Raw genomic sequence first — 24199 nt, forward strand, 5'->3', positions numbered from 1 at the left:
TTTTATAGCTTTTGGTTTTGCCATCTGTTAAAAGACTTTCAGTTTTTGATTTTATGTGGAGTTCGGTATTTTGCTATTTTACTTTATAAAAATAAATTATTATTTACTCTTTAACAGGTTTCATAATTTTTCTACTCACTTGCTCGTTTCTGCGTGTGTTTCATTTCAATGGTGTGTTTCTGTTGTGTAGTACTTTTCCTCTTATATTTGATGTGTTTCCCTCAGTTTTAGTTTGTAACCCGCATTTGTTTTTTTCTCAATAGATTTATGAATTTAAAACAGCGGTATACTACTGTTGCCTTTATTTGTGTTATATTTTTAACTTTTTCACACTTCATTATGTCAGATAACACACTAACACGATCTATAATAACCTAACAACCTATCGTTTTGTATACTATAACATGTTGTTACATTGTAGTAGACAGCATTAATTATACAATACATACATGTATAATGCGAAAATATATTATTTATTTGTATCAGGTTTAGTAACAGTACGAAAAGTGAGTACACATTGTTTTAATATACAGAACATATCCTGAACTTTAATCCCAACAACTGAATGTCTAGGTTATATAAATCTAAATCTATGTTCATTAATCGCGGATCACACAAAGGTCCCACAAATTAACTAGTACGAAAAAGGAAATATGCATATAATAGTTATCAAAGGTACCAGGATTATAATTTAGTACGCCAGACGCGCGTTTCGTCTACATAAGACTCATCAGTGACGCTCATATCAAAATATTTATAAGGCCAAACAAGTAAATAGTTGTAGAGCATTGAGGATCCAAAATTCCAAAAAGTGGTGCCAAATACGGCTAAGGTAATCTATGCCTGGGATAAGAAAATCCTTAGTTTTTCATAAAATTCAAAGTTTTGTAAACAGGAAATTTATAAAAATGACCCCATTATTGATATTCATGTCAACACCGAAATATTGACTACTGGGTTGGTGTTACCCTCGGGGACGAAACGTCCACCAGCAGTGGCATCGACCCAGTGGTGTAAATAGTTATCAAAGGTACCAGGATTGTAAGACTCATCATATAACCGCAGAATAAAGTATCATTTCATTTAGTTAAGCTCTTAGAAAGGGGAAGGTCTTGCTTCAAGTCGCTGTTTCTCTATCTGCGTCTCGTAAAGTTAAGAATCTTCGAATTCATTAGATATGGTATTTGATGGTTTATCTTGCCATGCATATGCACAGGTGAAAGTGTTTATTTATCATGTGTTTGTTCACAATCCCAATACTGCTAAATCCGGTGTAATACCGCTTCTAGGAAACATACCACATACAATTTCATTATACAGTTTACGAGGAACTAGTTAACTATATAGAGAACGTGTAAACTGTTTGCTAGTTTGGCTTATACAGTATTACTCCATACTAGCGCAAGTAAATGCTGTTTTCCATTATTTAGGAAAAAACTGATACTTCAAAATTCCATCTGAACCAAGTAAAATTACAGGGGATCCTGAGCTACTATAAAAATAATACAGATTCAATGCACAATTACTGTCCTGTTCAGGTTCATGCTTCACCATTAGCGAACGACCATTTAACTCCAAGGTGGATGGGGCGTCATGGTTTCCTTAAGAAATATTCTTTTCCTCAATTATATAATTTTGAAATATTGTGGTCAAGCTGATGACTAAAAAAATATAATCTGTATCCAAATTTTATCTATATCTTATAGGGTTAAATTTGGGGGAAAATATGTTTATTGGTAGCATAGAAAAACCTTAATACAAAAGTGCAACCCTCTTTTTTTAAAAGTAAATGGTTGGTCACCCTTATCGCATGAGGGATTTAAGAACCGTATTTTGTAGAATGTTTCTTCAATAATCTTCAACTTCATTTTCATTTAACCTCACAACTGTTCTGATTGATTGATTTATTTTTGTTTAACGCCACTGTCAACACTGTTGTGCTATTTCGTGGCAGTCAGTTGTTATTGGTGGTGGTAGCTGGAACCCCGGAGAGAAACGGTAGGAAAACTGACAATCCCAATCAATTAATATAGGAGTTCGAACACACCTGTCCTGTGTGGGATTCGAACTCACAACCTCAGAGTTTGGAGGCCAGTGATACTTCTACTACTAAGACTCTTCGACCACCGAGGCCCTTACAACTGTTTTGATATGATAGTGCTACTGATGATGTGTTAAAACTTTATCGACCTGCTGCGTGCTTTTATAGGGGCAAGCCGAGGACCACGTCCGGGTTTGGGATTTTCTCGCTACATTAAACACCCATTGGTGGCCTTCGGCTGTTATCTCCTCTTTGATTGTTATATCATTGACCTATTCCCAATTTCCATTCTCAACTTTATTTGATAAGTTGTCTTCTATTTACCTCCGACAAAAACAAGTTTGTCATTATATTTTCATTTTGTGAAACAAACATCATGTACGCATTGAATCCTTTCTGAATAAAAAATATATAATTTGAACATGCATGAACAGTAAACAAAAACATACACCTTTCTTTGTTTCATTGTATGAAACAATACTTGGTCAAAACTTTACTGCTTTGAATTAAAAAAGTACATAGAAACATTTAGAACTATGGGAGATGTTGTATTGATCAATCGACTGTTTATAATGTATATTTGTAAGTGAATTTAATGCCTTTCATTTTTTCGTTGTAAATTCTGTCAAATTCTTCATTATCTGCGACAGTAAAATGGTTCTTCCAGTCTCCGACTTCTCCTGCAATAACAAAATATAAATAACAGTGTACCAATAAATATCGACCAGATATATATTGCTCGATTATTATTTAGCAATGTTACGAAAATGTGATATGAACTGACTCATGAATGGACTTTCAAACTAGTATGGGATATGGGGGGTCGGTGGCTGAGTGATATAAGTAAATTTTCTTAATTATCACAAGCGGGTTAGCACTGGAATATCAAACCCCATACGTGGCAAGTGCGCGTTTGACATTCTAAATAGACAAGGATTATGCACACGTTGCTTTTTCAAAGAGTAGAGATCCATAACACGATATAAGAGAACAGTGTGAAGCGTATTGTCTGTAAAAAGCTGTAAACAAAACATGTATTGTGTGCATTAATTAAAATGATAAGTGATCAACGTATATTTTGGAGTTGTGAGAAGGATATTTGTAAAACAACCTGAAATATAGATATAGGGAATTTCACAAAAGATGCTTTATCCCACCGCATGTTTGTGTTGGTTCCAAGTAAAGAGTAACTGTATGGCCTTTGTTAGTCTTGTTTGTTTTTCAATTTTAGTCCATTGATGTGTGTTGATATGTTTTGGAGCTTAGCATGACGTCCATTGTCAATGAACAAGTATGCTTTTTTATTACAGTGACCAGCTTTATCCCGCCTCCGGCTGCGGGATTTCTCGTTGTTTCCTATAATTTTAGTGGTATGAATGAGCGCAAACATGGTCACATTGACATGCCCTGCTGGTTAGAACAGGGTCCCTTTTTGACGTCTTTCTGGTTAGAACATGTACACGGTCATATTTTAATGCCCTGCTGGTGAGAACATGTTTTTTTTAAAATAACACCTACATTTTAAGTATTTGTGTTGATCAGGATCGTTTAGTTGACTGTTTTTAAAAGATACCTTCTTGAACTGTATCTATTTTATATGGTCTAGAACAGGGTATACATTTTCTGAGCGTCGATCTATAGAACAGGGTACGTATTTCAATATTTTCTAGTTAGAACACGGTATGGTTTAGCAAGTGCTGTCGGCACAGTTATACAGGAAAGGATTGTTAGGATTATTGATCACTTAACTATAACCAAATTAATGACATCACTGTCATTATTGATACACATTGTTGTTATTGTCGATCATTTCTAACTGTTTTCGTTGAATGTAATTTTTTTGTACAGAATAAGAATAAGAATAAGAATATTTTATTTCCAATTAAAGGGCCCTATATAGAGCTTTCATGACATTACATATAAGTACTTAAGATTAGACATAAATTAGAGACATACAATATAGGAAAACAAAATTGTTTAATACTATTAAAAATGCTATAAAAGGCCAGGACAGAACCAGATAATACAATTTACATCTTTAAATTATACCATTTAAAATTATACACCACTCAAAATATGTATATTTGTGGCTAATTTGCATTTATTATTTTTGAACTTCTCCTTATCTCTAGATTTTGAGATAAATAATTTCCTAAACATTTATACACATTTAAATTTTCTTGTGTAAATAGCCATAAAAACTTTGAAAAATTGTCTAAAGATTGAAAATTATTTCAATTTAGAGAAATTTCAGTAAAAAAATCATTTCTGTTATCAATATATAGTGGACATTCAGTTACAACGTGTATCTCATCTTCAACTTTATTTAAAGTACAGTATAAACATTTTCTCAGTGTCCTATTCACATAAAGTTTAGCATATCTATCAGTCTCAATCCTTAATGGATGAGCGCTTATTCTAATTTTACAGATACTTAAATGTTATAGATACTAGATACACAATGTTATAGATACTTGATCATTCTTGTTAAAAGTACAAACCTGATGAATGATAAATAGATACACGCATACTGTGTTTTTGTTGGGGTCTTTAAACAAGAGTCCCGATAAACAAGAATGTGTCCATAGTACACGAATGCCCCACTCGCACTATCATTTTCTATGTTCAGTGGACCGTGAAATTGGGGTCAAAACTTTAATTTGGAATTAAAATTAGAAAGATCATATCATAGGGAACATGTGTACTAAGTTTCAAGTTGATGTAACTTTAACTTCATCAAAAACTACCTTGACCAAAAACTTTAACCTGAACTTCGCACTATCATTTTCTATGTTCAGTGGACCGTGAAATTGGGGTCAAAACTTTAATTTGGAATTAAAATTAGAAAGATCATATCATAGGGAACACATGTGTACTAAGTTTCAAGTTGATGTAACTTTAACTTCATCAAAAACTACCTTGACCAAAAACTTTAACCTGAACTTCGCACTATCATTTTCTATATTCAGTGGACCATGAAATTGGGGTCAAAACTATAATTTGGCAGTAAAATTAGAAAGATAATATCATGGGGAACATGTGTACTAAGTTTCAAGTTGATTGGACTTCAACTTCTTCAAAAACTACCTTGACCAAAAACTTTAACCTGAAGCGGACGGACGAACGGACGGACGGACAAACGGAGGCACAGACCAGAAAACATAATGCCCCTCTACTATCGTAGGTGGGGCATAATAAAAATCCCGAATTCCCGGACGTAAATACACGTAAATCCCGTATCTGTATTAGACTGAATCCCGAAATCCCGATGTTAAAATAGCTCTTTCCCGAAATCCCGAACTTAAAAAGTGACAATCACGGAGTCACGATAAAGGTCCTATCCCCCCTCATTAAGGGAACCAAACTATTAAAACACGAATCACTGGATGTAAGATTAATCTCCCGTTACCCGACCCGTTCAAACAATCTGAATATTATTAGACCGTTGGTTTTCCCATTTGAATGGTTTCACACTAGTAATTTTGGGGCCCTTTATAGCTTTTTGTTCGTGGTGAGCAAACTTTTTGAAGGCCCCGTGTTGAAGGCCGTACATTGACCTATAATGGTTTACTTTTATAAATTGTTATTTGGATGGAGAGTTGTCTCATTGGCAGTCACACCACATCTTCCTATATCTATTTTGTATTTACTCTCAATAAATTTACCTTTTCTATACATAAATGAAAATGCTTGTTTCGGAATTCCTTCAAGAGCGGATACTTTGGTGTCATCAGCTTTCTTCAGATTATCAAAGCAACACTTATCCACAACTTGATGTATAAAGTCGTCAGCTCTGTTTATACCTAAATACTCCACGATTTTCTTTACCTCACCAACTGGGTTCTTAATAAAAAAAAAAATATTTGTATATATGCATATCACATTTTTATATTATTTATAAACTTATTTGTACAACTTGGTTCTTAATAATAAAAATAAATACGCCTTTGTTTGTACACATACACACATATCTACAGATATTTGTACTCTCAAATGCAAGTCATACACATACATGTACACATCATATGCAGGTAGAAACCGAAAGTCGAGTTATGGGAAAATTGATAATTTCGAATTGTATTAATTCGTCACCTTTGCAAACTTCTCAAATATTATGCAGGTCTTTCTGTATAAATGATACACTATAGTGAATCTCTATTCCATTTTTCTGTTTTTTTTTCTTTTTTTTTATATCTTAGATTAACTTAAAAAGCGTTCACTTAACAATATACATGGCAGACATGTTCGTTTAAAAATCTTGATGTTTGATTCGCACGATTACATGACGCTCGAGTGGGCTTTCGGAAATGGCTCTTTAAGTATTTTTTTTTTTATTGTCGACGTTGACGAACTTCTGTTTGTAAAAGAGGGACGAAAGATATCAAAGGGACAGTCAAACTCATAAATCGAAAATAAACTGACAACGCCATGGCTAAAAATGAAAAGGACAAACAGACAAACAGACAAACAATTTGACCTACGTAAACAAGATGGCGGCAGTAACTCCACGTTCAAAATTTGTATTTTATCGTTAAATTTAATAATTAACACATAACTTTCATTTGAATAATAATAAGATATGTTTGTAGGTTTGTATTCCCTACAAATGTACTTTTTCATGTTGTTATAGATTCAAATAATTCTTATAGTGTAAACTATTATTTCTAAGAAAACTTTCAGAGACACAACAACTCTCGCTCAAACTAACAGAAGGGTACCAGTCATTACCAAAGAAATTCCAACTACATGTACGTGTTGACTTTTGTCATTTTACATCAAGTAATAAATTAACTTGTAAAAAAGGTGTATTCAAAATGTCTTACAGATTTCATATCTTCGTAGTACACGTTGTGTATGGGTAAATCGGTCTGGTCATATAACATTTCTTGCAGTTTCTTGGTATAATAAAACCAGTTGTGGTTTGTGACTGTTTCTGAAAGAGAATAAAAAAAAATTAAAGACTATTTACTATATTTATTTGAAAAACAAGCCTGATTATTGCATTGAATGTCAAAAGTTACCAAGGGCCAATAATACATTAAAACTTGTAAAAAGACGGAAGCAAGACATTCTAACGTAACGTAGGCAACGGTCCGAAAAAAAAAACACTACCAGAAACAAGAATGTGTCCATAGTAAACGGGTGCTTGACTTTCTATATTTAGCGGACCGTGAAATTGGGGGTAAAAACTCAGATTTGGCAATACAACTAGAATGATCATAATATTATCATAGAAAACATGTGTGCTAAGTTTCAAGAGAGGGGTAAAAGATACCAAAGGGACAGTCAAACTCATAAATCTAAAACAAACTGACAACGTCATGGCTAAAAATGAAAAAGACAAACAAACAACAGCACACACGACACAACATAGAAAACTAAAGAATAAACAACACGAACCCCACTAAAAAACTAGGGGTGATCTCAGGTGCTCCGGAAGGGTAAGCAGATCCTGCTCCACATGCGGCACTCGTCGTGTTGCTTATGTGATAACAAATCCGGTAAATAGTCTAATTCGGTAGGTCACATTCATGAAAGGGAAGGGGATTGTAGTTACGACGTAAGGAACATATCCGATATCATTTGTGATACGGTTATTCCATAACGGTCAACCAACTCGTGATGGCGTCCGTAAAATTTACGAAGGGATGATTTCAACTTCACCATTTGGAACTCTTGGTTTAATAGCTTCCTTGTGAGCAGCAACCCTCTATCAAGAAAATCATGATAGGAAATGCAAGCACGGGAATATCGTATCAATTGGGAGATATATACCCCGTATGCAGGTGCTGCTGGAATGTTGCTACTTAGAAATGGAAAGTTCACAATTGGAAAGCTGAAATCATCTCTTTTGTCGTAAAGATTTGTTTTCAACCGACTCTCACTGTCAATTTCTAGATGTAAGTCAAGATATCAGGCCGAATTAACTGTATCTGTAGTATCATTTATCTCTAGCTCGATTGGATAGATGCGTTCCACATAGTCACCAAATTTTGAATTATTTAGTGAAAGAACATCATCTATATAGCGAAAAGTAGAGTTAAAGGATATTGCTAACTTCTTATCTTTCTTCCTATGAAGTTCCTGCATGAAGTCAGCAGCCTCATAATAATAAAGAAACAAGTCGGTTTCAAGTTGATGGAACTTCAAGTTAATCAAAAACTACCTTGACCAAAAACTTTAACCTGAAGTGGGACGAATTGACGGACGAAAGGACGGACACACAGACCGAAAACATAATGCCCCTTGGTAGGACAAAACATTTAAAATTCATGAGCACGTGTCTCACCATAAACAAACAGTTTTGCTTAGGTGCACCAAAAGGAGTAGGTCAGTTCCAACTCTAATAATGACACCCATCGTGGTACCTCATTAAAATAGGTTTGGTAATAATCGGATATAAGATAAGTTGAATCTGAAATGTTTCGTACCTAACTAAAATCATTAGAAATTGTATAAATAGTGCTGAATATTCTCATTTAAGTTATAACCATCTTGATGTTGGTAAAAATGTTCATGGATTATTTTCTGCTTTGAAGAAAAGTTGCTAAAACGGAAAATATGCCATAGTGCCTTACCACATTTTATCTGTTTATGAGAAAATGTGATGCTTATAAGACAATGACCATCATTCTAATACGACGTAGTTCTTTCGCTTCGTGAAAAAACCCATGCTCTAAATCCAATAGAATATGTTTGCACATGCGTATATTGACTACTTCAGAATAATGAATTTTATCAAATTATCATGCACTTAATATATTTCCTTCACTTCAAAACACTTTCAAACTCCTAAATGGTGCACATGATGTTAATAATTCATTTATTATGACTGTAATGTGTTGCATTCCGAAATTTACATATTTGACCTAGATACGACAACCGTTTATGCTGGATGTTCGAACTCCTCCCTCTGAAAAATAACATTGCCAGCCGTTTGCTTCTTTAGTAACAAAAAGGGATGTTCTTGGAAGAGCTTACACAAACGCTTTTACAGTTATACTTATCGGATATGGAAATTACCTTAATTGTCATATCCAGAATCGAAATAATTGATGCAAGATATACTTTATTGTAGTTTAAACATGGGTAGGCATTACAATCGTGTTATGTTAGCCCTTACTATCGCTCGGGCAAAAATAATCACGAATATAATGCCTACCCATGTTAAAACTACAATAAAGTATAGATTGCATCAATTATTTCTTAAACAAAAATGACATATTGATTAAGCATACGACACAGTTGCAGAATTTGGTGGTTGTTAATCTAAAAATTACTGGACCCCGGAAGTAAACAAAGTTGACGTGTTGATTTACGCTTTTTGATTGAGTTAAGCCTGCAAATTGATATGTTATCGTGTGTTTTTCTATGCTGTGATGTTATGCTATTGTTTCAGAAAAAGGGAGAAGGTTTCGTACCATTTAAACGTTTAATCCCGCTGCAAATGCTTGCACCTGTCCAAAGTCAGGAATATGATGTACAGTTTTTTATATAGATTATACCGTTGGTTTTCCCGTTTGAATGGTTTTACACTAGTAATTTTGGGGCCCTTTATAGCTTGTTGTTCGTTGTGAGCCAAGGCTCCGTGTTGAAGGCCGTACATTGACCTATAATGGTTTACTTTTATAAATTGATATTTGGATGGAGAGTTGTCTCATTGGCACTCACACCACATCTTCATATATCTATTAGTATAGTTTGTAGTACCATTACGCCAATATTCAATCAATAAAAATATCATCAAAAACATAAACTAGAGGCTCTCAAGAGCCTGTAACTCTACATGGGTTTTTGAAATCATATAAAAACAGATCAAATTTGACTACAAAGTAACAACACTTGGCCAACACCTCACAAGGAAAAGACTATTCATGCTATGTTTGATTTCATTCAATTATTTGGTTCTCTAGAAGAAGACTTTTGTATGAATTTCCCTTGGGTCCTATATTAAACTAAGTCCCCCGCTGGCGGCTATCTTGGATGATGGATCGGCTACGAAGTAACAACACTTGGTCAGCACCTCATAAGGAACATTCATGCCATGTTTGGTTTCATTCCATTCAGTGGTTCTCTAGAAGAAGTCATTTGTATGCATTTCCCATAGGGTCCTATGTTAAACTAAGTCACAAGCTGGCGGCCATCTTGGATGATGGATCGGCTACAAAGTAACAACACTTGGTCAGCACCTCATAAGGAACATTCACGCCATATTTGGTTTCATTCCATTCAGTGGTTCTCTAGAAGAAGTCATTTGTATGCATTCCCATAGGGTCCTATGTAAAACTAAGTCCCCCGCTGGCGGCCATCTTGGATGATGGATCGGCTACAAAGTAACAACACTTGGTCAGCACCTCATAAGGAAAATTCATGCCATGTTTGGTTTCATTCCATTCAGTGGTTCTCTAGAAGAAGTCATTTGTATGCATTCCCTTAGGGTCCTATGTTAAACTAAGTCCCCCGCTGACGGCCACCTTGGATGATGGATCGGCTATAAAGTAACAACACTTGGTCAGCACCTCATAAGGAACATTCATGCCATGTTTGGTTTCATTCTATTCAGTGGTTCTCTAGAAGAAGTCGTTTGTATGCATTTCCCATAGGGTCCTATATTAAACTAAGTCCCCCGCTGGCGGCCATCTTGGATGATGGATCGGCTACAAAGTAACAACACTTGGTCAGCACCTCATAAGGAACATTCATGCCATGTTTGGTTTCATTCCATTCAGTGGTTCTCTAGAAGAAGTCATTTGTATGCATTTCCCATAGGGTCCTATGTTAAACTAAGTCACAAGCTGGCGGCCATCTTGGATGATGGATCGGCTACAAAGTAACAACACTTGGTCAGCACCTCATAAGGAACATTCACGCCATATTTGGTTTCATTCCATTCAGTGGTTCTCTAGAAGAAGTCATTTGTATGCATTCCCATAGGGTCCTATGTAAAACTAAGTCCCCCGCTGGCGGCCATCTTGGATGATGGATCGGCTACAAAGTAACAACACTTGGTCAGCACCTCATAAGGAAAATTCATGCCATGTTTGGTTTCATTCCATTCAGTGGTTCTCTAGAAGAAGTCATTTGTATGCATTCCCTTAGGGTCCTATGTTAAACTAAGTCCCTCGCTGGCGGCTATCTTGGATGATGGATCGGCTACGAAGTAACAACACTTGGTCAGCACCTCATAAGGAACATTCATGCCATGTTTGGTTTCATTCCATTCAGTGGTTCTCTAGAAGAAGTCATTTGTATGCATTTCCCATAGGGTCCTATGTTAAACTAAGTCACAAGCTGGCGGCCATCTTGGATGATGGATCGGCTACAAAGTAACAACACTTGGTCAGCACCTCATAAGGAACATTCACGCCATATTTGGTTTCATTCCATTCAGTGGTTCTCTAGAAGAAGTCATTTGTATGCATTCCCATAGGGTCCTATGTAAAACTAAGTCCCCCGCTGGCGGCCATCTTGGATGATGGATCGGCTACAAAGTAACAACACTTGGTCAGCACCTCATAAGGAAAATTCATGCCATGTTTGGTTTCATTCCATTCAGTGGTTCTCTAGAAGAAGTCATTTGTATGCATTCCCTTAGGGTCCTATGTTAAACTAAGTCCCCCGCTGACGGCCACCTTGGATGATGGATCGGCTATAAAGTAACAACACTTGGTCAGCACCTCATAAGGAACATTCATGCCATGTTTGGTTTCATTCTATTCAGTGGTTCTCTAGAAGAAGTCGTTTGTATGCATTTCCCATAGGGTCCTATATTAAACTAAGTCCCCCGCTGGCGGCCATCTTGGATGATGGATCGGCTACAAAGTAACAACACTTGGTCAGCACCTCATAAGGAACATTCATGCCATGTTTGGTTTCATTCCATTCAGTGGTTCTCTAGAAGAAGTCATTTGTATGCATTTCCCATAGGGTCCTATGTTAAACTAAGTCACAAGCTGGCGGCCATCTTGGATGATGGATCGGCTACAAAGTAACAACACTTGGTCAGCACCTCATAAGGAACATTCACGCCATATTTGGTTTCATTCCATTCAGTGGTTCTCTAGAAGAAGTCATTTGTATGCATTCCCATAGGGTCCTATGTAAAACTAAGTCCCCCGCTGGCGGCCATCTTGGATGATGGATCGGCTACAAAGTAACAACACTTGGTCAGCACCTCATAAGGAAAATTCATGCCATGTTTGGTTTCATTCCATTCAGTGGTTCTCTAGAAGAAGTCATTTGTATGCATTCCCTTAGGGTCCTATGTTAAACTAAGTCCCTCGCTGACGGCCACCTTGGATGATGGATCGGCTATAAAGTAACAACACTTGGTCAGCACCTCATAAGGAACATTCATGCCATGTTTGGTTTCATTCCATTCAGTGGTTCTCTAGAAGAAGTCGTTTGTATGCATTTCCCATAGGGTCCTATATTAAACTAAGTCCCCCGCTGGCGGCCATCTTGGATGATGGATCGGCTACAAAGTAACAACACTTGGTCAGCACCTCATAAGGAACATTCATGCCATGTTTGGTTTCATTCCATTCAGTGGTTCTCTAGAATAAGTCATTTGTATGCATTTCCCATAGGGTCCTATGTTAAACTAAGTCACAAGCTGGCGGCCATCTTGGATGATGGATCGGCTACAAAGTAACAACACTTTGTCAGCACCTCATAAGGAACATTCATGCCATATTTGGTTTCATTCCATTCAGTTGTTCTCTAGAAGAAGTCATTTGTATGCATTCCCATAGGGTCCTATGTAAAACTAAGTCCCCCGCTGGCGGCCATCTTGGATGATGGATCGGCTACAAAGTAACAACACTTGGTCAGCACCTCATAAGGAAAATTCATGCCATGTTTGGTTTCATTCCATTCAGTGGTTCTCTAGAAGAAGTCATTTGTATGCATTTCCCATAGGGTCCTATGTTAAACTAAGTCACCAGCTGGCGGCCATCTTGGATAAAGGATCGGCTACAAAGTAACAACACTTGGTCAGCATCTCATAAGGAACATTCATGCCATGTTTGGTTTCATTCCATTCAGTGGTTCTCTAGAAGAAGTCATTTGTATGCATTCCCTTAGGGTCCTAAGTTAAACTAAGTCCCCCGCTGGCGGACATCTTGGATGATGGATCGGCTACAAAGTAAAAACACTTGGTCAGCACCTCATAAGGAACATTCATGCCATGTTTGGTTTCGTTCCATTCAGTGGTTCTCTAGAAGAAGTCATTTGTATGCATTTCCCATAGGGTCCTAAGTTAAACTAAGTCCCCCGCTGGCGGCCATCTTGGATGAAGGATCGGCTACAAAGTAACAACACTTGGTCAGCACCTCATAAGGAACATTCATGCAATGTTTGGTTTCATTCCATTCAGTGGTTCTCTAGAAGTTCAAAATGTAAAAAGTTAACGACGACGACGACGACGACGGACGACGACGGACGACAGACGACGGACGCCAAGAGATGAGAAAAGCTCACTTGGCCCTTCGGGCCAGGTGAGCTAAAAGGGACTTTCTTCTACAACTGACGCGGTATCATGATTGGTTTTTTCGTTTAATATATTTTTAAGCAATAAAGGTGCGTTGTGATCGATATTTCCTCGTTTAATTGCTCATCACGCATGTTCATATTGAGCATTTATGTGTTTACGAATGACCCTATCAGACTTTTGTACATTACATCTAGGATCTCATAAATCGAAGCAATTTCCAAATAAGAACCCTGCAATCAATCGTTTAATTCAGAGTTCCGGGAAAGTTTGGAAATTCGACGATCATGCTTCGGAATTTTAGAATTGAGGATGTTTGCTGACGGTCATTTGAAAACTAATTAATGTCATAAAGTAAAGACACTAGTATATCAAAACCTAGTATTTACCCATTTCCGATATATTTGGATGGAGAGCTGTCTCATTGGCACTCATACCACATTTTCCTATATCTATAAACAATAATATATATGAAATGAGGAAATACGTTCTTCTAATACGCTTGCATCAACTGTAATGTGAATCCAAACTCAGTTAAAATATAGACTTGAAAAACGACACAATGGATAAACTCAAAGATGGTGTACATTTTAAATAAAACAATTCTCACCTAGCTTCATCCATGCTGATAGGAATTCACTAAATGTAGTTTCAGCATCAAACGCCCCAGAAGCCTTCATGTGGTAAAACAAAGACACAACTGTATCTTTTGGGTTTCTCTGAACCACAATAACTTTACACTTCTTTTCAATAGCCTGCTTAGGAATATGATGTAAAAGAAGATGCGTATTGAATACACGAGGCCTCGGCATGTCTTTGAATTCGTCAGGGTAATGGAACTCTAGCTGTCTTCTAGCTTTCGACATCTTCTCATAATCTGTTTTACCTTTCATTAGCATGTTCACAATCTCCCATGTCCAATGAGTTCCTATCAAGATTAAGAGTACAATGCGAACATGTCTATATAAATGTCAACATAGAATACATCTTATGTTTCAATCAATGTTAACACACATATATGAATTTCACCTTTGTCATAGAACATGTGATCATAAACTTTAACAATAGCTGAAACCAACAACGATGACAAACTAAACAGCACGCTTTAATACCGCACGCATTTAGTGTTTTCACGAGACATACATCTAATATGTGCTGGTTGTTTTTGTCCTTGAAGTTTGACTATACATGTATCTTGGTATTGGTAAGAATCACCAAAAAGTAGATAAACAAGTTGGGATTGAAACCTGGCTTTTGCTAAAGTCTGTAGAACGTCCTAGACTGTTTTGTTTCTATATTTCTATAAGTTGTGGGTATCTTTAAAATAATGCGTTATTATTGGAAGAAGTAAAATCACAAAAATACGAGGACAATTCAATCGGAAATTCCCTAATCACATGGCAAAATCATTTGACAAAACACAGCAAACGAATGGACAACAACTGTCATATTCCTGACTTGGTACACACATTTTCAAATGTAGAAAATGGTGGATTGAACCTGGTTTTATAGCGGTAATCCTCTCACTTGTACGACAGTTTCATCAAATTCCGTTATATTTACAATGATGCGTGAACAAAACAGACATAATAAACAAAATAGTCAGCATATGATTACAGCAGCCTTCAATGTGTTACAATCTTAAAACAAACAATTTTACAAAAACCACAAAAGCATCTATCAAATTAAAAACACATTTATTGCTTCGCGTGTCTGACGTCAGAAAATTTATACGTCACATAGGGAAAAAAATTATTGTTCAATATTTATACAAAACAATTTTATAATTTCACATGGGGAATGGTGGCATACAGAGTTAAAAAATCAAAAGTATGTTAGAATTAATTTCAGAAATAGAACGAGATTTAAAATTGTCCAGAATAGAGAAATAACGGAAACAGGAAATGTGTCAAAGAGACAACAAACCGACCAAAAGTTGAAATCAGCTGAAGGCCATCAATGGGTCTTCAACGCAATAAAAAATTCAAGCACACGAAGGCAAGCTTGAACTGGCCTCTAAACAATAATATATACTAGTTCAACGAATTAGACGCCACACTCAACTTCGAAACATACAATTTAACCAAAATTAGATAAACATACAAGACTAAACAGCCTTTTACAACTGATTTTTATAGTTCGTTCTTATGTTGTACTGTTATACCACTGTCCCAGGTTAGGGGAGGGTTAGGATCCCGCTAACATGTTTAACCCCGCCACATTATTTATGTATGTGCCTGTTCCAAGTCAGGAGCCTGTAATTCAGTGGTTGTCGTTTGTTTATGTGTTGCATATTTGTTTTTCGTTAATTTTTTTCATATAAGTAAGGCGTTTAGTATTCTCGTTTGAATTGTTTTACGTCGTCTTATCGGGCCTTCTATAGCTGACTATGCGGTATGGGCTTTGCTCATTGTTTAAGGCCGTGCGGTGACCTATAGTTGTTAATGTATGTGTCATTTTGGTCTCTTGTGGACAGTTGTCTCTTTGGCAATCATACCACATCTTCTTTTTTATATATCATTTCCTGAAATTTTTAGTTTAAACAATTCATTTTGAATTTTACGTCACAAAAAAAACCGCTTTCAATTAAGTATTTTTTAATTATAAATTACCTGTTTTAGCAGATGCAATTATAAACACATCGTCCTCATAAACCGGCATCTCCTGTATAAGTGGCAAAACCTCCCGGAGGTCAGGTAGGATGCTGCTTTCCTCTGATCCTGGTGCTAAATGTTGAATAGCATCTCCTACTTGAAAGGTTTTTACCGTGTGTCGTGGTGTCATGGCATACTCAACCAGAGTGTCTTTCTCTGTTATTGGTCCTGAATAATAACGCAATAACTTTATTTTATTCAAATGTATCTTTAAATAATTTTGATTAACAGTATCTAAATTATATATATCAAAATGATCTTGAAGGAGTAACACAATGAAAGGTCATTCTTGTTGATATTGGCCTTGGTCTAAAGTGTGATACAAATTTCCGTGGGCACGCGGACGTGCATGTTATAACCCAATCGGCAAACCTCGGCAAAGGTGTTCCAATGTGTTCAGTGAGAACTTCCTAGCCAGAACAGAAAAAGATCTACATTCAGGACCACACTTTGAGTTGTTGAAATGGGCAATAACAATCAAAATATAAAAATCAGAACGAACACAAAACTAATAAGACCGTCATCAAGAATTTATGATTTTTTTCCTGTAAGTCTGTCTTCTTGATGGAATATGGTAGACTTACTGATAATTAATATGTAGTTATTGTTTTGTTCCTTAGTGGCTGCGTCTGGTAATTTTGATGGTAAATATCAATTTGCCAGTGTATACTTTTGACGAAAATACTCCGCCTTTGTTTGCATTTCTATGATAATTGGTTATGGGCATCGCTAAGATGTTTAAACACGCCATATTTTGTGTGTTTGTGTCTGTCCCAAGTCAGGAGACTGTAATGCAGGGGTTGTCGTTTGTAGATGTGCTACATATTTGTTTTTCGAGCATTTTTGTGCGTATATTATGCCATTAGTTTTCTCGTTTAAATTATTTTGCAATTGTCATTTCGGGGCATTTTATAGCTGCATGATTATGCGGTATGTTCATTGTTGAAGGTGACCTGTAGTTGTTTATAATTGCTGTGTCATTTGTTCTCTTGTGAAGATTGTCTTGTTCGAAATCATACCACATTTAATTTTATTTGTATATTGTATCATATAATATTGTCAAGCTATTTTCATGAAGTTTTTTTTGCATGAACCAGTGGTGAAGTGTTTTCTCTTGTACTATTGCTATTTTATATCTACCTGGAAGAGCCGCCATGTTTGCTCTATAACGACCCACATTTACGTACCTATTTTATATCTACACGACTTACATTTACGTACCTCTTTTATATAGGCACGACTAACATTTACGTACCTATTTTATATCGGACATGTTTTTTTATGACAACTTACGTTTACGTACAGTCCTATTCTATATCGCCCTACTGGTGGAGCGGTCATGTTTCTCAATAACGACTTACATTTACGTACCTATTATATATCGAACTACGGATGGAGCAGCCATTTTTCTCTATAACAACCTTAATTAACGTACTTATGTTATATCGACTGGTGGAGCATGTTTTTCTGTAAAGACTTATGTTAACGTACCTATTGTATATCGACCTACTGATGGAGCGGCCACGTTATTCTATAACAGCCTACAGTTACGTACTTATTTCGTATTGATCTACTGGTGGAGCGGCCATGTTTCCCTATAACGACCTACATTTACGTACCTATTTTGTATCGACCTACTTGTGGAGTGCCATGTTTCTCTATGAAGACCTATATTTACGTACCTATTGTATATCGACCTACTTGTGGAGTGACATGTTTCTCTATAAAGACCTATATTTACGTACCTAATGTATATCGACCTACTAGTGAAGTGGCCATGTTTCTCTACAATAGCCTACATAACGTATCTTTTTTGTATTGATCTACTGGTGGAGCGGCCATATTTCTCTTTGTCGACCTACTTTTGCGTACATGTAACTATTTCATATTGAGCTACTGATGGAGCGGCCATGTTTCTCTATACCGATCTACATTTACGTACATGTAACTATTTTATATTGAGCTACTGATGGAGCGGCCATGTTCCTCTATAAGGGAGCTTCCATTTGATTTTTATGGGGGGGCTAGGATGAAATTTGAAAAAAATAGGCAGGACAGGAGTTTTGAGTAAAAAAAAAGGCAGGATGAGCAACTTGGTAAAAAAAAAAGGCAGGATGACAATTTGTGTAAAAAAAGTCAGGATAAACTAGTAAAAAAAAAGGCAGGACCGAATAGAGTAAAAAATAAAAAGGCAGGACAGGGATTACAACTAAAAAAAAAAGCAGGACAAAATTTTTCATCCTAGCCCCCCCATAAAAATCAAATGGTAGCTCCCTAACAACGTTAACTTAAATTTACGTACCTATTTTGTATCGACCTACTGGTGGAGCGGCCATGTTGCTCTATAAGACCCTGTTATGAAAATAATACCAATAAAATATAAATACAACTTCTTTTGCACGTGCACTTTTTTAATAATACAACTTTTAAGTTTTGAAAATATAACTCTATAATTATGCTTCTTCTGCACGTGCAATTTTTTAATAATAAAACTTTGAAAACATACCTCTACATTTATAAAAGTTATAATATTGAAGTATGTCCAAACCATTGTACTAATTAAGTAGCATCATTTACACTATTAGCTTCTTTTTTAACATCTGTAGTGTAGGTATTATGAAGGTACACGAAAAACATTGTTCTACCTTTTTCATTTTGGTTTGCTGCTCTTTTTTTGGGGAGAGTTTTTTTAATCTTTGAGGTTATTCTTTTATTTTTAATTGATAACAATAGGTTAACATGTTCCCTAACATTATGGGGAGGGGGGGGGGGGTCGGAAGTTGCACGTCGATCCATCTTGCGTTTTTGTTATTGGAAAATTAAAAAAATGTGTTTGATATCCAATGAGACAAGTTCATTATCCACCAGAGACCAAATGACGTAAATCTGAACGTTGGCCACTAGGGACTACTAAATTCTATTAAAATCATATAAAAATATTTTATTGTATATATGATAGTCCAAATGGGGGTTTCTAAAGGAGTAGGTTCAGTAAGACCCCTTTTTGGCCCCAAAATTAAGCAGTTTCCGTCTTCAATGAAAGTGGCCGCATTCGTGTTCATTCATAATATTGAAATGTAAGTTGTATTTGATGATAATACATAACATATATATATAAAGGTTGAGGATGAACACGGATGCGGCCACTTTCATTTTTGACGAAAACCATCTGAAAAGTGACGTTCTTTGGCATATTTGATAGATTTTTCACATTTAAGCTTCAATCAGTTAAAATCTTTTACATAAACTAATCGAATCAATTGAAATAGACACTTAATTAAGTGTTTAAAAAGTGTCCTAAATATCTCGTTAGATGAAACTGAAATTTGGGGCCAAAATCGGCCCTTACCGGACCTACTCCTTTCTGTATTTGTTTGCTTTTCTAGGTCATTTTCTGTATTCTCTATTTTATTGTTTTGACCATTATTCATTCATTCTTTTTTGCCATTTATTCTAGACACTCGAGATCTACGGTACCCACTGTTCTTTATTTTGTAAACTACATCACAGTCATTTGAATTTTAGTGATTTGTGACTACATCCAGACTCTCTTAGTGGTGATTAATTTTAAAAACTATTTAACCGTATTAATTACCGGCAGATACAATGGAGTTTTTATCGTGTGAGACAGACTTTGACTGAAGCTGTCAGTGTGTACAGATTTTGAACTGTGTCATATGAATCGTAGTCGTATGTCGTACCGATAACTGGAGACTATATCTAAAAATAGATATGTAATCTAAATATAAAACATGTGCTGTACGTGTCTTTTATATTAAGGTAAGTCATTATCTAGGCCGACATTTTACATTATTTTATTCCTACATTAAAATGTTTATTTGACATGTATCTCGATTTTTTGTTTTAACTGACATATTTTGATGAAATACTGGTGTGATTTTCTAAGATATAATTCTGCCGCCTTATTAACTCCGTATGAAACGAATAACTTCAATTTACGTGTATATATATATATACTTACCGAAAACAGTCTTTCAAAGTCGCAGTCATGTGATAATAATGTTATAGAGTTTCCCCCCCTTGCATATTTTAATCACTGAGGTTTTTTCCACTTGAGATTATATATTAACTTTTTAGAAATTAAATCCTGTATCCTAAATTCATATTGCTCAATAAAACACATTTTTTGGTTGAAGCTATACATAGTGTGACATTTCGTGGTGAATTGGCACGTATACGATGTGTTGTTTTAAGCTAGTTGTACTTAGATCTATTTGTCTGATAATTTATCATGTTAATCATACATCTAATTCATGAATATAAAATTTATGATGCCTTAAATATCCTTAAACAGCTGTTAAACAATATTCAACATGCTTTGAATCATAGTATAATTGCCAAAATGGCAATGAAAGAACTAACCATCAGAGTCTAACTAATGACATGGATTAACCGAGCATGTATACATAGGCACTTATAATAAGTCAACTTTCGGAACGGCCTTAATAGTTATCAAAGGTACCAGGATTATAATTTAATACGCCAGACGCGCGTTTCGTCTACATAAGACTCATCAGTGACGCTCAGATCAAAACAGTTAAAAAGTCAAACAAATACAAAGTTGAAGAGCATTGAGGACCCAAAATTTCAAAAAGTTGTGCCAAATACGGCTAAGGTAATCTACTCCTGGGCGTAAGAAAATCCCTAGATTTTCGAAAAATTCAAAGTTTTGTAAACAGAAAATTTATAAAAATGACCATATAATTGATATTCATGTCAACACCGAAGTGCTGACTACTGGACTGAAAAAATTGATATCGTATACAAATGTAAACAATTCAAATGGAAAACATACGCTTTGATTTGTGACAAAGAAATACACAAAAACAGACAAGTCAGACATGCAAGGACAAAGAACTCATTAATTGTTGCATAACGTATACAGTGTAAAATATTTCACTGATTATTTTAGTAGGTAGTCTCAACAAATTATTTGAAGAATATTAATAAAGGATTATTGTGACTGGTATTTGTAAATGAAGGCAGGTAGGATAAGGTCGGACTGGTCAACTAATTGGCACTCATACATCATCTTAAACTATTTGTATTCAAAGTGCCAAAACGACAAAGAACAAAAAATGAGAACACCAAAACGACTGATATATATAATACAGACAACCAACATATAACACTAAAAAGTGGTAAGTACACACACCAAAGAATAGCTGTAACCTCCACAAAAGCTGAAGGTGAACGCATGTGTTTTGTGAGGATTAGCAGTTCCTGCTCCTTGCAAGACATCTACCATGTTGCTATAGGTATAGGTCATGTCCTGTGAATCATATGGCAATTTAATGAGATCAATTAAAGCACTTGCATGAACAATAATCAATTTTTCAGTTCAATATAATATTTAGTCATAGTAAGCATATGGTACTTAGGGAACAAACATTTGAATTCAAAAGGGGTAGGGAGGTAATTTTTTTCTACAAAATATTCTGATCCCAAATTGGATGGAAAAAAGTATTCTTGTCAAGCAATGGACAAAAAAAAATTTGAATCCAGATTCCCCCCATACATTATATTGAAGAAAATTGAAAAATATATTTTGATTGAAAAAAAAAATTGAATAACTAAATAAAATTGATCGCGCTTTGCAGTAAAAAAAAGTTCTGTATAAGACAAAAACCATGCCCCCTTCCCCACCTTCATGTCAAATGTTGATCTCTTATAGAAGTATTATTAATTTGCGCAATTAAACACATCTTAGTTAACAGGCAAAAATGTAATTGGCAGTTCAAAAAGTCAAAATTCGTCCGGAATATGCATGAAATATTTGCCACTGGACGTTAAGAAACCAACCATCTATCAATCGATCAATCGAATTATTGTATTGCAACTTTATTTGACAAGTAACAACTAGACATTTCACTGAATTAAAACAGAGCACCTAATTATAGAGATCAGACAGATTTTGTCGAACTAATAGATGTCTAGAAATAAATGTAATAAGTTAAAAATATTCTTTGGGAATTCTGGATGATTCTGCAAATATATGTATAGATTCTGCCACTGCATCGAGTGTGATACGATATTTATCCACTCGAGACAGTTGAATTTTCAAATTGAAAACGCGAGGCTCGCCGAGCGTTTTGAATATTTAAAATTTAACTGTCGAGAGCGGATAAATATCGTATTACACGAGGTTTGGTGGTAGAATGTGTTTCTCTTCGTAAAGAAGAAATACGTTTGCCGGCATATTGTTTGAAAATCATAAGAGGAACAGATTCTACCACCAAAGTTCGTGTAATACGATATTTATCCACTCTCGAAAGTTAAATTTTAAATATTTAAAACACTCGGCAAGCCTCGCGTTTTAAATTTGAAAATTTAACTGTGTCGAGTGGATAAATATCGTATCGCACTTGATGCAGTGGTAGAATCTATATTTATACAATCGGTGCAGAAAGGGATAAATTGACGAAGAATTAGAATCTTATCGTTACTGTCATATGCCATGATTTTCCGAAATATAATTTCGGCGCCTTGTTAACTCTGCCAGAAACAACGAATAGTACATGTAGGTATTTAAAGCTGTTAAGCAGTAATAGTGAACATACTTACCAACACGTCTTTCAAACTCGAAGTCACGTGATACAGATAAAAGTATAGAGTGTGTACCCTTGCATATTTAAATCTCTAGCTATTTTTTTCCATTTACAAAGATAATACATGATTTTTGTGAAATTCAATCCATGGTATCTTAGATATTGATTAATAAAACACATTTTTTGGTTGAAGCTACATAGTGTGACCTTTCCGGGGACCATTCACGATCAGTCGTCTAATTTAAGCTTGTTGTACTAGTTTTCATCTGTTTGAATATTTATCAAATAAATGTAGTATTATAAAAGTTGTGATGCCTTTAACAATGTTGAAAATAGTTTTAATCATAGTATAATTGCCAATGAGAGATCTAACCATCAGACTCCAAACTGCTGACACGAATGTTAGTAACCATGGTAACTGTAAGTCATCTTTTGGAACGGCTTTCGTCCGTTTGAAAAATCCATATCGTAAACCGACATTACAAATGTGAAACAATTCAAACAAGAAACCTACGGCTTAATTTGTGACAAATGAAATAAACTAATACAAAAAGGACAACAAACAAAGCAACTAGCAACTATACATTATTTTCTGCTTAACGTCCAGTGTCAAATATTTCGCTAATAATTTTAATAATTAGTATTTACAAATATATATGTAGGATATTAATAAAGGATTATTTTGACTGCTATTTGAAAATGAGGACAGGGTAGATGAGGTCATACTTGCAACTGGTCAACTACGGATTAATCGGAGAGTTGTTGAAAGTATAATTTAACGTGCACATAGCTATAGGCCTTGAACTCAGATGCGGGTGGTCCAATTCCGACAAAAATAATGTGTAAAAACTCCACGCGATAAAAATTGGATTTTGATACTCTGAGGTTGGATTTTTATAGGGTTCTTCAAACATATATCCGCTAGAACTTCCGGATATAGAAATATTATCCAGTGTTTATGTCTGAGAGTTACAAAATACCGCAAATGAGTGTACTGCATTAATATATTTGTATGTCCCACCTACGATAGTAGAGGGGCATTTTGTTTTCTGGTCTTTGCGTCTGTTCGTCCGTCCGTCTGTCAGGTTAAAGTTTTTGGTCAAGGTAGTTTTTGATGAAGTTGAAGTCCAATCAACTTTAAACTTAGTACACATGTTCCCTATGATATGATCTTTCTAATTTTAATGCCAAATTATACCCCCCCCCCCAATTTCACGGGGCACTGAACATATAAAATGATTGTGCGAGCGGGGCATCCGTGTACTATGTACAAATTCTTGTTAAAATTATATTAGCTAGCCTGCATTCGCAGCTTTGCTACACACTGTTAGACGTGCTGATCCCATACAAAGGTGTTGAGTTCATTTTGTAAATAATTCATTTTGTAAATAATTCATTTATAAATTCGTTTGATTTTATGAATTATATAAAAACGCAGTCACGT

The 24199-nt window shown here is 35.4% G+C and overlaps 1 protein-coding gene across 4 annotated transcripts; it reads right to left on the reverse strand.

The window, feature by feature from the left end:
- Positions 1-2323: 2323 nt before the first annotated feature.
- On the reverse strand, positions 2324-22849 carry LOC143083927 (sulfotransferase 1A1-like). 4 transcript variants are annotated; one of them, XM_076260330.1, is made up of 7 exons: positions 22772-22849; positions 18489-18538; positions 16145-16354; positions 14143-14460; positions 6865-6974; positions 5707-5884; positions 2324-2721 (listed from the first exon to the last, which is right to left on the reverse strand). In XM_076260330.1, exons 2-7 carry the CDS (start codon positions 18520-18522, stop codon positions 2609-2611), a joined length of 963 nt encoding a protein of 320 aa, XP_076116445.1. In that variant the 5' UTR covers positions 18523-18538; positions 22772-22849; the 3' UTR covers positions 2324-2608. The 4 variants fall into 4 exon arrangements, with proteins under 4 accessions (XP_076116445.1, XP_076116446.1, XP_076116447.1 ...); XM_076260331.1 differs by lacking the exon at positions 22772-22849 and adding an exon at positions 20169-20307; XM_076260332.1 differs by lacking the exon at positions 22772-22849 and adding an exon at positions 19782-19847.
- Between the last annotated feature and the right edge of the window lie 1350 nt (positions 22850-24199).

The sequence above is a fragment of the Mytilus galloprovincialis genome, chromosome 7 (assembly GCF_965363235.1).
Source record: "Mytilus galloprovincialis chromosome 7, xbMytGall1.hap1.1, whole genome shotgun sequence".
Taxonomy (NCBI): domain Eukaryota; kingdom Metazoa; phylum Mollusca; class Bivalvia; order Mytilida; family Mytilidae; genus Mytilus; species Mytilus galloprovincialis.

Bases quoted from the DNA above. Each gene is read 5' to 3' on its own strand.
- LOC143083927 (XM_076260330.1), bottom strand. From the start codon at position 18,522: ATGGCCGCTCCACCAGTAGGTCGATACAAAATAG. The intron at 16,355-18,488 runs GTACGTAAATTT...GTTATTATTCAG, and splicing joins AGTAGGTCGATACAAAATAG to GACCAATAACAGAGAAAGAC. The intron at 14,461-16,144 runs GTAATTTATAAT...TAATCTTGATAG, and splicing joins AATTGCATCTGCTAAAACAG to GAACTCATTGGACATGGGAG.